This window comes from Rousettus aegyptiacus, unplaced genomic scaffold (assembly GCF_014176215.1).
Source record: "Rousettus aegyptiacus isolate mRouAeg1 unplaced genomic scaffold, mRouAeg1.p scaffold_m13_p_5, whole genome shotgun sequence".
In the NCBI taxonomy this organism is placed as follows: Eukaryota; Metazoa; Chordata; class Mammalia; order Chiroptera; family Pteropodidae; genus Rousettus; species Rousettus aegyptiacus.
Window position 1 is genome coordinate 4,586,548 of NW_023416308.1, and position 17,568 is coordinate 4,604,115.

The window sequence follows — 17,568 nt, forward strand, 5'->3', positions numbered from 1 at the left end:
CAGTGAAAGGACGTTGAGAAGGGATTCAGTGCGGCACCATGTTATGCCTCCTCATACCCCATTTCAAAAACAACACACTGCTTTCTCCAGGTGCCTGTATGTGTGCATTTACCCAGAGAAAGGCCTGGGAGTTTATACACCAGGCCGATATCAAGGTTTGGGCAGGAGAGGGCTAGATGAGGGTGGGGGGGGGTACCAGGGGAGCGTGGGGTTTATCGCTGATACCCAAAGTTCTGTTTCTGTCGCGTTTCTTTTCCCAGTTTTACCTCGTGTCGCTTAACATCTCCCCCTGATTACATTGAGGTATAATGAAAGGAAAACAAACTGCACGTTTATCGAGTGTATGATGGGATCAATTTCGATGTTTATGTTCACGTGTAAGACCATCGCCCCAGTCCAGGGCACAGACGTGTCCAGCACACCCAGCAGTGTATCCCTCCCCCACACCCCTTTTCCCCTGTACCCCCCGACCTGCTTTTTATCATTGCAGATCAGTTTGCAAGTTCCAGGGTTTTATATTAGTGGACTTGTGGAGGATTTCCTCCTTTTCAGCTTAGGGTCTTCCACAGTATGATGATTGAGATTTGGCCATACACCGGCAGTTCCTTCCTTTTCGTAGCTACATAGTATTCTGTCGTTTAGATGTGCCCCAGCTTGTTTGTCCATTTACCGGATGATGGACATTCAGGTTGTTTCCAGTTTGACTTTTACAAGCAACACCGTTACGAACATTTGTGCACAAGTCTTCGCCCGGACACATGTTTTCATTTCTCTTGGATAAATACCCAGGAGTAGAATGGCTGGGTCGTATGGTGGGCGTTTGCTAAGAAATTGTCAAACTGTTTTTTTCAAAGAGGCCGCATCATTCTAAATTCCCAGCATACGTTCCGACTAAACCAAGTGGTTTATGTTTTAGGTCGTCTAGCGGGTGTGGTTTTAATGTACATTTCCCCGTGATTAATGATGTTGAGCATCTTTTCATGTGCTTATTGATCATTTGCATCTTCTTTAGAGAAATGTCTTTTGAAATCTCTTGACCATTTTTTAAATTGGGTTGTCTTCATGTTAATGCGTCGGTGAGAGCTCCTTGTATATTCGGCTCATCTTTCATTTTCTTAGTAGTGCCTTGAAGAGCAAAAGTTTTAATTTTGATGAAGTCCAGTTTGTCATTTGCTTCCTTTTCTGTTTTGTACTTTTTCTGTAACATCTAAGAAACCGGTATCCCAAGGTCACACAGATTGTCTTTTATTGTGCCACTTCATATTTTTCTAGGACAACATAGTCATGGATTACTTGTTTAAGTTAAAATTAACTTTTTATAAGTGGGAACAACATTAAAAAAATGGGTATTAAAAGAGTATGTACTGTTCATTGATGTTTTTTTTTTTTTTTGCAACGTATGGAAACTGCTGTTAGAAGGCAGGCTGGGGTCACCCCGGGGCAGGCCAGGTGACTGGGAGGTGCTTCCGGGGAGCTGGGAATGTGTTCTTTTTTGATTCGGGTCTGGGTTACAAGTGTTTTGGTGTCGTTTGGTAAGGGAAAAAAAAAAAAAAAAAAACTTTTCTAGCTGCAAACTGAAAATTCACATTCTGTGCGTTTCTGCTTACTTTCCAGGATTGCGTGCAGCTCAATCAGTACACACTGAAGGATGAAATTGGAAAGGTACGTCTCCTAGGAGCCAGGCTGGATTTCCACATCTAATGGGGCGGTGGGGAGCGGGGCACTAGAGAGCTGGGAGGCGAGGTTGAGGGAGGGGAGGGTGTTGTGATTCGTGGCCAATTTGTTTTGTTTTGTTTTTATGTCATGATATTAATGTGTTTCTGCAAAAGCACAGAAAGTGTCCAGGGAAATCCCATTTCACTAGGGTGATAGTTCGAGTCCCCCGCTACCATATTAGTGTTGGGTTTTTCCCTCTAAGATACGCTCTCGCATCTATTTTTGCTTTTGTTGCAGCCAGTGGGCAGGGTCACTGCAGGGGTCAAAGGCTCACGTGCCCATAGAGAGCAAGTGAGTAGTAACCGAGCACAGCGTGCTGGGTATGAGACAGTGGCAGGGGCGAGGGCCCCGTGAATGACGCGGGCCAGGCGTGAGCATAGGGGAGTAGTGAGGTCTGCGGCGAACTGTACCACATGGAAATGACGACGGCTCCATTTGGTCAGATCTTTTGATTCTTTTCAAAACGGGCTGATAAGCTGGATCCTTATATCCAAGTTTTCTGTTTTTAAATGTTGGCAACTGATTCGAAACTTTTTAAAAACTGGAGGTCCAACAAAATACAGTTGCAGGGCAGCTTTGGCCAGTTTGCAACGTCTGTCTCAGGGTCCTCGTTTTCCAGATCATGACTCTGGATAGTACGTCATGGTCATCTCCCTTTTTCCAGGGCTCCTATGGCGTGGTCAAGTTGGCTTACAACGAAAATGACAACACCTACTATGTGAGTATCCACATCCCCCTTCCCGCTCCCATCCTTGTCCAAAGAAAGAGCCTCCGTTCCAGCACTCAGCCTCCTGGAAGCTTTTCATAGCCGTTGTCCCATTTTATTCTTAGATCACATTCCTTTTGTGCATTAGGAAGGAAGCGGTATTCCCATTTTACAGGTGGAATTGGAGGGGTGAAGCGATGGCCCGGGAAGAATGAATGAGTAAATTCAGCGGGTGACTTATATCCCGACTCTGGGCTACCCTTTCTCCATCTTCCCACGGCACCGAGAATCGGGCGGTCGTGAGCCAAAAGGCCCTGATAACTGAGGCTTAGGAGTTAGTCCAGTGTGATTCACGTCCTGGCTCCCCCATGTGCCAACTGCCCGACCTTGGACAAGTGGCATAACTATCGAACCTCAGTTTCCCCGTGTGTAAAACAGCCAGTCATCCCCCTCCCTCGCCTGTCATTTCATCGTACTCATGCCTTGGTGGCAGCGAGTCCCAAGACTCATGGTCTCTCAGGTGGTGGAGCTGACCTGGAACCTCAGAAGCACCCTCAGGGCTGAGGGGACCCCATACGTCCAGCCTCCATGCAACCTGTAGTTGCTTGACCCCCTCTGGTGATAGGACTCTTATGACATTGTCTCGACACAGCCAGGGGGCCAGGAGCTCCGGCGGGCCCGGAGGGAACGCCCCTTCCGCCCCCCTGCCCGCTTTGACTGCGATGCGGGGTCTTTTCTCCCACAGGCGATGAAGGTGCTGTCCAAAAAGAAGCTGATCCGACAGGCGGGCTTTCCACGTGAGTGTGGCGGGTCAGGCGGGCCTTTGTTCTTAGGGGCAGGGGCTGGGGCAAGACAATAGACCCCACCGAATGCTGTCCCCTACAGAGAGTGCCCTGGGTGGACACCCCAGAGACAGTGCTGGGCCGCCTGCTGAGGTTCTTGAATTCATTTTTATTTAAAAAATATTAATTAAAGTAATACAGGTTGCCGGCTGAAACATTGGATTCCGTTAACCAATGCCACCATAAAAAAATTAATTAAAATAAATAAATGATAAATAAATATAAATAAAATAATGTAATACAGGTTTCAAGTCAAAAAAATCGATTAGAAGAAAATAGTTGGACGGTTCCTCAAAAAGTTAACCGTGGAGTTACCCTGTGGCCTAGTAATTCTAGTCCTGGGTGTATATACCCAAGAGAATTGGAAACACAGGTTCACACAAAAGCTGGCACACAAAGGCTCATAACAGCTCTAGTCACAGTAGCCAAAAGGTGGAAACAGCCTGAATGTCCGTCAGTGGATGTCTGGATAAACAAACGGTGGCCTATCCATCCAGTGGAATATTACTCAGCCGTAAAAAGGGTCGAAGCACTGACACACGCTACACCGTGGAAGAACCTTGAAAACATGCCGAGTAAAAGAAGGCAGACACAAAAGGTTGCCTGTGGTACGATTCTGCTTACATGGAATGTCCGGGACAGGTACATGCACCGAGACAGGAAGCAGATCGGTGGTTTCGGGGGCTGGCACTAGGTGTGAGGGAAGACGGCTGATAGGTGTGGGGCCTTTGGGGGGTTGGGACATGAAAATGTTCTGGATTAGATAGCGATGATGGTTACACCATGTTGCAAATGCGGTAATTGAATTATACATTTCAAAATGAATTTTAGAAAATCAAATACAATGAGGTATTTGAATTATATCAAACCTGCCCCCCCCCAAACAAAAAACTGCAAGGAAAGGACAGGAGGGCTTACAACAGGTTCTGGCCATACTCCCTCCCCCTACAGGCAGCCCCCACTTTAAGCTCTTTTAGGAGCTGGTAATTAAGGCGTGCGGTTAAATGATAAACCTGCAGACGAGCGTATCAGAGGCTGCTCCAACATACGCTCCTGCCAGCATTGCTGGGCAAAATGTTGGCTTGGGCCATAACAAGGAAGTAGAAAGTAGATAAGAGAAAATGTAAACCCTGTCCTTTGGCCCGGGTCCTGGTTTATCCTGCTTATCTGAACTTGGAGACAGATCCCACTCCTTCCCTTCCGTCCCCAACGAGACAATGAAACGATACCGTGACGTTTGGCTCCCCTGTTATCCCTACACTTGCCACTTCTCCGCTTGCTCCGGCAGAGCAGCAGGTGTCTCCTGACCCCTCGCTTTGGAGGACGAGGCTGCGAGCGGCCTTCCTTTGTCCTGGAACTCCTCGTTTCCCCTGCCACGTCCCAGTTCTGACGCCCCGCACCTTTGCCTTCGCTTCTCAAGGCAGATCACGTCTGCATTTGGTTCCGTTGATGACACATCTGAGTACAGACACTGTGTGACATCACAGGCGTTTTAACCGTGGGTCTTCCTATCATTGTGATAGGGCCAAACAGCGAACTCGTTGCCTTTCTTTTTGTCGTGGTCTTTTGTTTTTGTCTCTCTGGTTCTTACTTACTTTCCTGTTTCCGACTTCATTTTACGGCTCTGTTATAGCCATGGAGATGAGGGGTAATGTGTTTGTCCATCTTATGGAGTGGGGAAGCTGAGACACAGAGAGGAAAAGCGATTGCCTGCCCCCGGGATGTTGAGATTGCCAAGCCAGAGCGCAGACTTCTTTTCCCGTACCTCGGTGAACTCCTGACGCTTGGTGTGGCCTGGGGCATGGGAAGGGGAGGAGGGGATTCACAGAAGGCTGAGCCAGGGCACCGTGGTTCCAGCTCGCTGATTTTCAGCGGCAGCGGGGACAGATGAGAAGGCTGCGTGAAGCACTTAGCGGCATCAGCTACTCCAGCCCTCGGCAGGGGAACGGACGTCTCTTTGCCCTGACCCTGAGATCATCTGTGTCTCCTTTAGGTCGTCCTCCACCTCGAGGCACTCGGCCAGCTCCGGGGGGCTGCATCCAGCCCAGGGGCCCCATTGAGCAGGTGTACCAGGAAATCGCCATCCTCAAGAAGCTGGATCACCCCAACGTGGTGAAACTAGTAGAGGTGAGGTGGGGGCCCACGGAGGAGGGAAGGAGGCCGACGTGGTCCAGCATTGGCTCCGTTATTACCCAGGCACCACGCAGCTGTCTTCCAGGGAGAGCCCTGCCGCATCAGGCGGCTCGTTGCAGGACTGAGGAGTAGTTACTGCTCTAGGCTCCTTCACCCGTTATTTCATGTAACCTTCACCTGTCCCTAAGACTACGTATCGCTCCCATTTGACAGGTGAAGAAATTGAGGCTCAGAGGGATACTGAGGCCTGCCCTTCACCTATTTCTGTCTCTTTGGTTCACTCTCTGGTACCCACATGCGTAATTGTAGCACAAAGACAGCCATAGATGTGTAAACAAATGGGCACGGCTGTGTTCTGATAAAACTTTATTTACAAAACAAGCAGAGGGCCGGGTTTGGTCTGTATGCTATCGTTTGCCGACCACTGCTCTAGATCAGCAGTTCTCATACTTTTTGGTTTCAGGACACATTTATATTCTTAAAAATTATTGAAGACCCCCCAAAAGCTTGTGGGTCATTGTTACCTCTTTAGAATTTAAAACTGAGAAATCTAAAAAATTATGTATTAGTTTGAAACAATAATAATCCTACTTCATATTAACATAAGTGATCTTTTCATGAAAAACATATTTTCTGAAACCAAAAAATGTAGTGAGAAGAGCGGTGTAGTTTTACACTTTTGCAAATTTTTGTTGTTTTTTTTTAATGTCTGACTTAATAGAAGACACCTGGGTTCTCGTATCCGCTCCTGCACTCAGCCTGTCGTGACATCACATGTCATGTGGTTTCTGGAAAACCCGTGTGCACTCGTGGGGCATGAGAGTGAGAAGGCAAATATTGTCTTAGTTGTAAAGGGAACATAGTTTCGACCTCGTGGACTTCCTGAAAGCATCTTGGGGACTCCCAGAAGTCCCCGGACCCCATTTGGAGCACCTCTGGTCTAGGTGACAAGGACAAGGAAGCCACGTGTGACAAAGTCCTTTATCGAATGTATGTGCAGTGTTGTGGGAGGACGAAGTGGGAGCAGCCGGCTCAGCCTGAAGGGGCTGGGGACGGCTTCCCAGGGGAAGTGGTGTTGGAGATGGCCCAGTCGTTCCTGGATGGAGCAGAGAGGGACAGGCATCACAGGGGGGGAGGAACAGCATGTGCAAAGGGCCAGAGGCCCCTCCTTGGCGGGAGGGTGCGCCCCTGCCTTTGGCAGGTGGGAGGGTCAGCAGCCCCACCGCCTGGGGTCCGCTGGGTTCAGAACTCTAGGTGTGCCAGGCCCTGGGTCTGTCTGTCTGCACAGGACAGGGCTTAGGGCTCCAGATTGGCTGCCCCGGGCCTCTGCCTAGGGTTCACCCCTTTCCCAAGGCTCTTTCCCTGTGGACCTCGGAGGGCTAGGGAAGACAAGTATGACGCAGAAGGAGGCGGGTGGACCAGTCTAGCCAAGGAGCTTGTTTTTGTTTCTTTCCAAAGAAGAGAGATGTGGCTTCAGGCCATCACCACCTCAGCTCACAGATGCTTAGAGGAAGCCCCAGGGCATTGGTTAGCAAGGTGCCCCAAGGCAATGGCTCTGGGTCCTGGCAGGATCTCCCTTCTCCCCACTGCCCTGTGACATGTGGCTTCTCCACCGAACAAGACTGCATGCCAGCCTGCCTGTTTGTTCATTCATTCATCAGACATTTCCTGAGCACCTACTAGGGCACCGGAGAGACAACCAGGGTGGGGACAGCCTGGTGCCTGCCCTTTGGAAAGAAGGAGAAAGATAGAAATAGTGATAAGATAGAAGCAGGGGGGTCAGGAGAGAAGGACAGGGAGAGGAGGTGCTGCGGGCGGCAATTCCAGGCTGGGGACAGTCGCTTCCTGCTGGGGGACAGAGCTGGGGACAGGGTCTGGATTTTTACCCTTTGGACCAGTTGTCGTCTCCTAGGCGACAGGTGGGGTTTTTGCTCAAGATGAGACATTTCCTGGGAGGAATTTGCCCCCTGCCTTTTGCAACCTCCTTTCTGGGTGTTTTGGACCCTTGACAGTTGGGCTAGAAGGTGCTCGTTTTCCGGGTGGCCTTTGGGATCGCACAGTCGGGGTTTTTTTTTTTTTTTTCCTGTGCCTTTCACCTTCACTAGAAAAAATGGTGGAAAGCACAGTCCTCCCGTTAGCAAACGCGGTCACGTGGATGCGGCTTCCTGTCTGCTCATCCCTTTTTTTCTCTCTTCCTCCCTCTGCTCCTTGCCTCCGGCCTGTCTCTCCCACGGCTGTGCCAACAGGTCCTGGATGACCCCACTGAGGACCATCTGTACATGGGTAAGAGTCGAGTCCTTGCCTTCTGCCACCTTTGCTCAGGCAGCTCCCACCAAGGACAGCTTTCCCCTTCCCGCTCCAGCTGGGCCCCGCAGTGAGCCCCGTAGCAGGCTGCAGCCCTGATTCGAAACAGGATGTGGAATGCAGTTCTTGCTGGGACTTTCTTCATCTGATGTCCTATCCATTCGTTTGCAAATATTTATTGAGTGCCTGCTATATCCTGGGCACCACGCTAGCCACTGATCAATTTGAAAGGCGGGGCGCTACCCTTGTGACGCTGACGTTCTGGTCAGGGAAGACAGGTTGTCGTGAACTAAATAAAACATAACTTCAGATAGATGCTCTGCAGGTTAAGTAGGGTGACGTGAGAGTGTGAGAGGGAGGGGATGCTCCAGATGGGGGGAGCCCGTTCGGCACTCGAATGTCAAGGACGTGGTCCTGTTACATCTGGGGAAGAGTATTCCAGGCAGAGGGAGCTTAGTGTGTTTGAGAGAAACGTAGCTGGGGCAGAGTAAACCAGAGAGAGGGGGGTGTGGTTGAGGATGGAGGGCCCGGTGGGCATTCCGATGAGTCCGTGCATTTTGAGCAGGCCCAGATGACAGCCAGGAAGGGCATCAAAGAGGTGATGGGGGAAGGCACGGCCAAGGCCAGCCTGGAGTCAGGCCTCTCCTGGATGAGCGTGGGGGTGGTCCTTTCTGCACAAGGAGCGATTGATCATGAAGTAATGAATGTGATTTGAAAGTAGAGCTCAGGGTTCAACTTCCCCTAATGCTGTTGCTATGGTTCCGTTTTGAGGATGCGGTTGTTGCTTTGGATATTTTACTTTTTTATTTCTCCTCCGAGTTTTTATCCCGAAAAATGTTAAGCCTACAGAAAAGTCGAAAGAATAAATACTGTAATGAATACTTGTATACCTACCACCCGGATTCAGCAGTATCTTTTCGTCATGTTCTCTTGATCGTTCTAGCCACCCACCCACCCATTTCTCTGAATTTTTGCTGAAGCATCCGATAGTTTCGGCATCACCTCCGAAAAAGTCAACGCTCATTCCTTAAGAGCATCTCGTGTTCTAAGAGCAGTCCATATTCAAATTTTAGAACCTTTAGACAACTTCCTTTACAAACAGTTTAGAAGTTGTGCAGTAAATAACATCAGATACGTTAACTTGAAACGATTATGAAGGAAATATTATAAAGATGTGAACATTAGAGAATCGCAATATTTCTCAAATGTGGTCCTATCACCACTTTAAATGTATGAGACAATTTTAGGTGGCGCACAGACAAACATTTAAAAAGAATTTTTAGACTTAATTTACTGTTGTATAAGAAAAACTAGGACCAGCACAGTAAAAGCATAATTTCGTGGATATCATTACCTAAGAAAAGGCTAAAAATTTAAAACTCAGTCTAGAGAAATATCAAATCATAGTTTACATGGTCATTAGATGCAGCCAGATTATGAACGCAGTAGGCAAATAAGTGAAGTCTGGGGAAATACAGCAGAAATCATAAAGTGTAAAAGGTAGTTTTGGGCCCAGAGTGGCTTCCTCAGGCTACTTCACTCACACTCCGGGCCCCAGACCTGTCATGGCTTTGGGCCATTTCTGAGGAGGCGGTTTGTTCATTCAACAAACATTCCCGTTCGTCAGGCCCCGTTCCAGGTTCCTTAGTGAACAAAACTCAAAAGGCCCTGCCCTTGGGGTATTTTATCGCTCTTGTGAGGACAGACAGACGCTCAGTGACCGAGCATTTTGTGTAGGCTTCGAAGGTGACGACACCGTGGAGAAAAGCAAACCTGGGCAGGGTCCAGGAGCCAGGAGTCCGGGGTGGGGGACTGGGAAATAGAGAGGCCCCTGAGGATGCCTCACGGAGGTGGCGTTTGTGCAGGACAGTGGGGACCAGGTGACAGAGGACATTTTACCGCATCGTGAGACCTTGCCTTTCGCTCTGAGCGAGAAGGGAGCCACTGCGGGGGCTGAGCAGTGGGGTCCAATGATACGTGTCAAGAGAACACCGCCCAGGTCCTTGAGAGGTCGCCTGAGTTTGAACCCAGAGAACACCACCCAGGTCCTTGAGAGGTCGCCTGAGTTTGAACCCGGCGGCTGCAGGGACAGAGTTTTTCACTCCTTGAGGCGCTGCTGTGACAAGGAGCCATGCTGCCCTTTGGTACTTGATTCCAGAAGTTCTGGAAATCTTTCTGGGGTACATGCAGGGCCCGCAGCAGGCATGGGGTAAGGGGCCTGCAGCTGCAGGTGTGACCGTCAGAGGGCCGAGAATGGGATCAGCATTTCTAGAGGGTAAAAACATCTTACCGGCCGCTCTGCCCCAAGCGTGATTAATAAACCGTTAGTGTCTGCAAACGGACTTGTTTCTGCAGGCCAGCTTCCCCCATGCCAGTGACTTACAGGGGGCTCGGGGGCTCTGGTGGGCGGAGGAAGACACAGAAATTCCTGAAGCGCCTCTTGAAAGCTGACACTTACAGAACCCAGGTGGGTTAGGCCAGCGCAGGGGGAACCAGCCAGCCCGTCTGTGGGAACCTTACTTTAGGACCGTTGCCCTTAATTTTGCCGCAGCCTAAAGCTGCGGTGGATCCACCCTGCCTCCAGTTTGCCAGTTGATGAACCTGAGGACATGGGGTGGCCCGGGGGTGCCAAGTTCCTTTTCTGGTTCGGGCTGTTAAGCCTTCCTTTTGTCTGAGGAGCTGGCTCATTCTCCTTGGCTGCCTCAGCCCTCAGGACCTGTGAGAAGCCTTTGCTTTCTTCCATACACTCACTCTCGTTTGGGTAGATGATTCCAGAGCCACAGACCACTCCACAGTCATTTTCTCCTGGATTTCGAAATCCACCGTGCCATTTTTTCGCTTCTCACAAGACAGCTTTACATTTGTACACGCAGAACAAAATCAAAGCAGCTGTGCCATGTGACCCAGCAGTTCCACTCCTAGGTCTGTACTCAAAAGAATTGAAGACGGACGTCCATAGATACCTGTGCAGAAACGTTCCCGGCAGCCTCATTCACCATGGCTGAAAGGTGGAAACAGCCCAAATGTCCATCGACCGATGATAGATAAACAAAATGTGGTCTATTCATGCAAGGGAAGCTTATTCAGCCATAAGAAGGAAGGAAGTACTAATAAACGCTATGACAGGGGTGAACCTGGAACACGTTACACATTTAAGTGAAAAAGCCATTCACAAACCGTCACATAATCGTATGATTTCATGTGTATGCAATGTCCGGAAAGGCAAATCCATTGAACCAGAAGGCAGAATGGTAGCGGCCAGGGGCTGAGGGGCAGCCGGGGCGGGGTGTGGTGGGGGGTGGATGGGGAGTGACCGCTAATGGCCACGGGATTTCACTCGGGGCGACGAAAGTGTTCTCGAGCTAGACAGAGGTGATGGCTGTACAACACTGTGAATGCTAAAAGCCACTGAATTATATACTTTATGGTAGTGAAATTTTATATTATGAAAATTTCACCTCAATTTTTAAAATGCAAAAAACAAAAACAAAAACAAAAAAAACCAGACTTACAAAAAACACTCAAAACCCAACCACCAAAAAAAAACTGCATTCCCTGAACACGGTGTGTCTAGGTGAGGGCGGTGGTTCCCGTGTCCACAGGGCTGGGAGGAAGCCGACGCGGTGCGAGGCGTTTGCATGTCGTGTGTGAACATGAGTCCCTCGAGCTCAGTGGAGGAGGAACGAGAGGAGCTGGCCTTCGAGGTGGGGAGGAAGTCCCTAGCCCTGCCGCTAGCTCTGAGCCTTGGTATGGGCTGAGGGTCAGGGGAAAGGGCGCGAGGGCCGGCCGACCACAGGGCATGGAGGCGTCGGAATCGTCCTGTCTGTCCAGCCGTTCTGGGTCCGTAGGCTGACGCAGCCTGGCAGCTTGGAGAACTAGGTAGGGGTTGTTGAAAGCCGTTCATGCTGTTTCTTGAAACATTCCTAGGGTTCTGCAGACCCTTAGGGCCACTTCTTTGTGCCTAAGTAAATCGATACTGGGGTCGCGTCCCCTTAGACCTGGTGGTTTAGCATCAGCCGTTTCCCTGGACACTCCGAGTTGTGGGTGGAGAGGAGCCCCGTGAGCTGTCCCCACCTGTTTCCTGTCTCCTTGCTGTGTTTCTGTGGTGGCTTTGAAGACTTCGAAGTACAGCCAGGCTGGGGTCCCGGGAACATCAGAAATCTGACCCCTGGCCTCTCATGGGGACTTAGAGGAGCAGGGCTTTGGGTCCCAGTATTAGTGTCTCTGCTTCGCGGTGTTTCTGGAGGTGGTTGGGAGGTGGGGACAGTGGGGAGGAAGGCGGAGTTCCCATTTCCCAATGTAATCATTCCCCCTTTTCTCTTCCCTACAGTGTTTGAACTGGTCAACCAAGGGTGAGTGCCCCCACCTCCAGCGGGTGCGATGCCCGAAGCCCGTGAGAGAGGGCAGAGGCTGGGGTGTCTGCTTTGCCTCTCACGCACGTGTCGACCTTTCAGGCCCGTGATGGAAGTGCCCACCCTCAAACCGCTCTCCGAAGACCAGGCCCGATTCTACTTCCAGGATCTGATCAAAGGCATTGAGTACTGTAAGCGGGGCCTGTGGGAGGCGTCCCTCCCTGGGGTGGTTAGCACATCCAGGTGGTGGGGGGGAAGTGGGAAGTTTCCTGGTCCCCTCCTGGAGCACAAGGAGGTGGGTGGGAATCAGAACTGTCTGAGGTGTAGGGTCACAGGCAGTGGCAGGGAACCCCTCCTGTGGCCACGCCCCTGGCTGCAGAATCTCTTCTTCCTGTCCACGCCCCCGGCAGCAGAATCTCTTCTTCCTGTCGCACAGGAAAAGGAAGAGCAGTGGTGATAGTGACTGTTTATCTAGCACTTTTCTGTGTGTACCAGGCACCGTCAGGGGCTCTGCTTGCATCATCCCTTATTCCCAAAACAATCCTGGGACAGGGTTCCTGTTAACCTCCTGGAACCTTTAGTTTCCTCGTCTGTACAGTGGTAATAAAGTGTCTCTCACCAGGGCTGAAATCAGCCAGCGCACATCCGTGGTTCTGATTGACAGGTGTCTTTTCTGCTCCCGGTGACTAAACGTTTCAACTCTTATCCTCACCTGTCACATAGGATCATTGTGAGATTTAAATGGGATGAATGGGAAGCACTCAATACAGGGAGTTGCTGCTTCTGCTGCCCATATCATCATTTCCTTCATCATCATCCTCCTCCTCCTCATCACCACCACAAAAATACAGTTGGGTCTTCCAGGCCATAGGCTTCTCCTCTCTCATGGGCTGCCATCCAGGCAGGAACAGTTAGCCAAGTCCCCAGTCCTGCCCTGTGGTTCTCACTGCAAATCAGTCTGCTCCAGTCATTGTAGGTTTGGTGAGCAGGTCCAGCATCGACATTAGCAAATGAAAATATGTTTGACTGTTACAGTCTCGAGGCTTCTAGCTGGGAGCCAAGCTCCACAGAAACTCCCCATGCTCTGTCGCTGGCGACGGACCGTAGCAGAGCAGACAGTTCCTCATTGCTATTGGCAGTTGGTGTTTCACTCATTTTTGAGGATGGGGGACATCCTTAAAGATGCTCTTTTCCCCTGATCTTTCAGAGCCCTGGGTGTCCAGCAGGTCTGGGAGGGGCAGGATGGGAAGGGCCGGGGGCTATGAGAGAGCAGGGGGTCCATGCCTGTGTCTCTGGCTGCATGGGCCATGTGGAGCTTCTCACATGGTTTTCCTGCCCCCTCTCTCCCACCCGGTGTTCACCCCACCCCCAGTGCACTACCAGAAGATCATACACCGGGACATCAAGCCTTCCAACCTGCTGGTTGGAGAAGATGGGCACATCAAGATCGCCGACTTCGGCGTGAGCAATGAGTTTAAGGGCAGCGACGCACTCCTGTCTAACACCGTGGGCACGCCTGCCTTCATGGCGCCCGAGTCACTCTCAGAAACGCGGAAAATCTTCTCTGGGAAGGTAGGTTTGGACCTGCCTGAGATGCCGAGTATTTCTGTGTTAGGGTCCTCTCAGTTATAAGTGGCAAAAATCCAACTCAAGCTGGCTTAAAGGACGAATTCTTGTAGATAAGTGGGGTACATTTGGCTTTAGGCATGGCTAGATACAGATATTCAAATAGGATTACGTCTCTCCATCTCTTAGGTCTTCCTGAATTGGTTTTCTTCCCAAGTGGGTTGGTCCTAGGAGCTTGGGGCTACATTCTATCAGTTTACCAGCCTCAGTAGAAAGATCATTCAGTTTCCTGAAGAGCTCCAGCAAAAATCCTGGGGTTGGCTCTGATTGGCCCAGGATGGGTCATGTGCCCATCCTTGAACCAATTACGATGCCTGGGGGAAGTTGTACTCTTATTGGTCAGTTCTGGGTCATGTGCCCAATGTTGAACCAATTACGATGGCTGGAGGAATTAGTACTCTTATTGGTCAGTTCTGGGTCATGTGCCCACCCAGAGGCTAGGAACAGGGTCAGCCCCACCTCAATTTCTTGGATGGAGGGTCAAGGAGAAGTGGTTCCCCAAAGGAAAGCTGGAGGCGTGAATGCTGGACATGCAAAAGCAGTAGACATCCTTCACTGCCCTTTGTCCCCTGACATGAAGCTCTTTTTTTTTCTTACAGGCCTTGGACGTTTGGGCCATGGGTGTGACGCTGTACTGCTTTGTGTTTGGCCAGGTAACAGGGTGGGGGTGTCCTGCCTCTTGAGTGTGGCTGGGTGGCCCCCTGGGATTGATAGTTAGTTAACTTTGCAGGGAGGCAATACTTATTCATGAAAAGTCACATATTTTATTTCCACAGTTAGATTTGAACATGAAAAAGGATGCCTTCTCAAATGTACATACCTATATAAGACAGTCATATCTGTGAAAAAACGATCCGTTAAAACAGGAGGATTGGCGGCAGCTCTAGAGGTTGTAAATAGTTGATGGATTCAGAACAAGGACAACAAATGTGCCACCTCACTTCACTCCTAAAGAAACAGAATAGCTAATCAATACCTGCCTTCCCTCCTGCTGAGCCTCGTGCCGCTCTAACATCCTTCTCAACAGTGTTCCTAGAAGCTGTTGGAGGGATAGGATTGGGACGGAAGGTAACATCCATTTGGGCTTATTGATTTAGGGTGTGCCGTTCTGATTTTTTTTTTTTTTTGCCATTCTTTTGTTGTCGTTTTTATATTTTTGATAATTAGGGGCCTTCTGTTTTTAGCTCTATTAAAATTCAGAATGATTATGTGAGCAATAAATGTGGATTTTTGCTTTTCACGAGCTTGTGCCTCTTCTAAGGAAAGCTTCAGAAACTGGTCCTATGAGGGTATAAAGGAGAAATCTGCTCCCAACATTTGATCAGGAAAACTTTCAATCAGATAGCAAAGTTGAAAGAATTGTGTAGTAAACACCCACATACAGCTGCCACCTGAAGTCTTCCAAAAACATTTTACTAAACTTACCTGTGATGATGTCTATCCATCCTCAATCTGTCTTATTTTTTTATATATATACATTTCAGAGTAACTTACCAACATCTCTATACTTCCTTCCAAATGCTTCAGGGTACGGCCATTAGCTAGAGCTCAATATTAGTTCGTGGTTCTCTCTCTTTTTGTTCTTTTGTAGTAAAATGGACATATAATGAAATGTGCAGATCTTAAGTGTACTATTTAATGAGTTCTGTCAAATGGCTATACTTATGTAATCCCAAGTCCTATTCAAGTTACTGCTTAGTGAAATAATTTTTCTTGGGTAGGCCCAGACCAGGTCACTTTCTGAGACTTTTTCCGACTTTCTAAGCACCCACATAAAGGTTTCTTTTTCCTGTCCTCCTCCTGGGTGAGGGCCTCCGCTGGTAAGAACATTGATTTGTCACCCAGAAAGTGATGCTTGTGCAGGCCGCAGAATCAGCCCGGTCTAGGTTCGGATGCTAGCTTTGCGCATCCCAGAACACATCACCTGCCTGAGCTTCTCGTTTCTTTCTTCTATACAATGAGAACAATACTTCTTATTTCCTATGGCTTGCTTCTGAAAGGATCAATAGAAATAATTTAAGCACTCAGCAGATATTGATTGAGCTCCTGCTTTGTGTCAGAGAGCCCTGAGGAGTCAGCAGTGAACCAGGTAGACAAAAATCCCGGCCCTCTTGGGGCTGACATTCCAGCACAGGCGTTAAAACAATAAACAAACGCGTATGTAATACAACATCAGGGGTGGGTGCTGTAATGAGATGTCACGTGCTGCTGGGGGTGGGTGGGGAGCTCAGGAAGGCCTCCCTGGGAAGGTGAGCTTCCCTCAGACATCTGAATGGTGTGAGAAAACAAGCCGGGCAGATAGTGGTGGGAAGAGCATTGCGGGCACAGCTACAGCCAACGAAATACTAGTCCTGAGAAACCTCAGGACAGGGTCCGGCCCAGGCCAAGCCCTCACAGATCTCAGCTGTCGCCGTGACGTCTTTTGTATCATTCTTAGTATTACCATTCGCCTGACAGGAGGGTGTAGATGAGCATTTGCTTTTGTATAAATGAGTAAATCAAGTCACAGCTACAGAGGAAAGCTGCAGTGTGGTGGGAAGGGCTCTCGCCCCGCTCAGAAGGACATTCCTGGTCCTTCTAGAACTTGGGATGGAAACTGCTCTCTCCCTAGACCAGGCCACTGGGCCATTTATTTCTCTGCTGTAACCCATGTGGTGGGCTTTATAGGACAAGTGTGCCAGCCACTGACGGCCACTCCGATCTCTCTTCACAGTGCCCATTCATGGATGAACGAATCATGTGTTTACACAGTAAGATCAAGAGTCAGGCCCTGGAATTTCCAGACCAGTGAGTGTCGCCCGGCTCTCCGGATGCACCTCTTTGCCTGAGCCCTTGGTGGCCCCGCGTGTCTGTCTCCCGCCCCTGACGTGTCTCCCACCCCCAGGCCCGACATAGCCGAGGACTTGAAGGACCTGATCACGCGCATGTTGGACAAGAACCCCGAGTCGAGGATCGTGGTGCCAGAGATCAAGGTACCCGGGGGCCGCGGCTGCCTGCGGGCCGTGTGCCGGGGGCTTGGCCTGCGTCCTCTGCTTGGAATTGTTCGGCTCCGTCCTGCCTTGGCCAGACCACCCCCCGCCCCATATCCACAGTGCCACTCTCTCTTTGGCACAGCTGCTCTCCCATGCCCTGGGGCCTCTAGGCTGCTGGGGGCTGGTGGGGGTGGGGGGTGGGAGGAGGATTTGGGGCTTATGTTCATGCGATTGTGCAAGGGATCTTCTGCCCGCTGGGCAGCGAGTGCTCACTCCAGTTGGCTTGGGCTGATGGCATCTACCCTCCCCGCACCGGACGAGATGGGGCTCTGTGTGTCCCATGCCCTGGCCCGGGCCCTTGTCTTAACGCCGCCCATCCCTTTGAGAAATTGCAGTGAGGATGGGAGGAAGTTAGTGAGCGGTGAGACCCGACCCCTGCCCCGGCCTGCTGAATTCCGCCCCGTTGCAGAAAGTAGGGTTCGGAGCGACCCCCATTCACTGCCAACACCCCAGTCAATGCTGCACACACGTCTGGCCCTTTAAGAAACCTAGAGATTTGTTTTGAGAACTCCTACGCACTTAGCTAACTAGTATTCCAAGAGGGGGAAGTCCAAAAGGTTACAAATAAGGGCTTGGAGCCCAGCGGTGGGTAGTGGTGGGGGCAGACCCCTGCCTGGGTCCTCTCCTGGTTGTGTCCTTCATAAAGGTGTACCTCCCCGAGCCTCCGTTTGCCCTTCTGTGAAATGGGGAGGTTGCTGCCTGCTCTGAGCTGAGCCTCCCAGGCATTGGGGAGCGTGGCCGAGGAGTGATAGGGGCTCCCCTGGGAATCGTGCAAGACAGATGCCAACTTCCAGTCACTTCTGCCAAGACCTGGGGCCAGAGAATCCGGTCCACGCACATGCCAGCCCTGTGGCTCC

The 17,568-nt window shown here is 50.3% G+C and overlaps 1 protein-coding gene across 18 annotated transcripts in view; it reads left to right on the top strand.

Moving 5' to 3' along the window:
• Positions 1-17,568, top strand: part of CAMKK2 (calcium/calmodulin dependent protein kinase kinase 2) — a 52,628-nt gene that overhangs the window by 16,081 nt on the left and 18,979 nt on the right. For all 18 annotated transcript variants that reach the window (XR_004951109.1, XR_004951112.1, XR_004951114.1 and 15 more), the window contains 11 exons: positions 1,615-1,662; positions 2,381-2,434; positions 3,168-3,219; positions 5,258-5,391; positions 7,644-7,680; positions 12,032-12,053; positions 12,156-12,244; positions 13,426-13,625; positions 14,279-14,332; positions 16,393-16,466; positions 16,564-16,651. Coding sequence is in view for 11 of the 18 variants with exons in the window: in XM_036221893.1 (XP_036077786.1) it covers positions 1,615-1,662; positions 2,381-2,434; positions 3,168-3,219; positions 5,258-5,391; positions 7,644-7,680; positions 12,032-12,053; positions 12,156-12,244; positions 13,426-13,625; positions 14,279-14,332; positions 16,393-16,466; positions 16,564-16,651 (852 nt within the window). In the remaining 7 variants the exon portion in view is untranslated. The remainder of the gene's footprint in view (positions 1-1,614; positions 1,663-2,380; positions 2,435-3,167; positions 3,220-5,257; positions 5,392-7,643; positions 7,681-12,031; positions 12,054-12,155; positions 12,245-13,425; positions 13,626-14,278; positions 14,333-16,392; positions 16,467-16,563; positions 16,652-17,568) is intronic.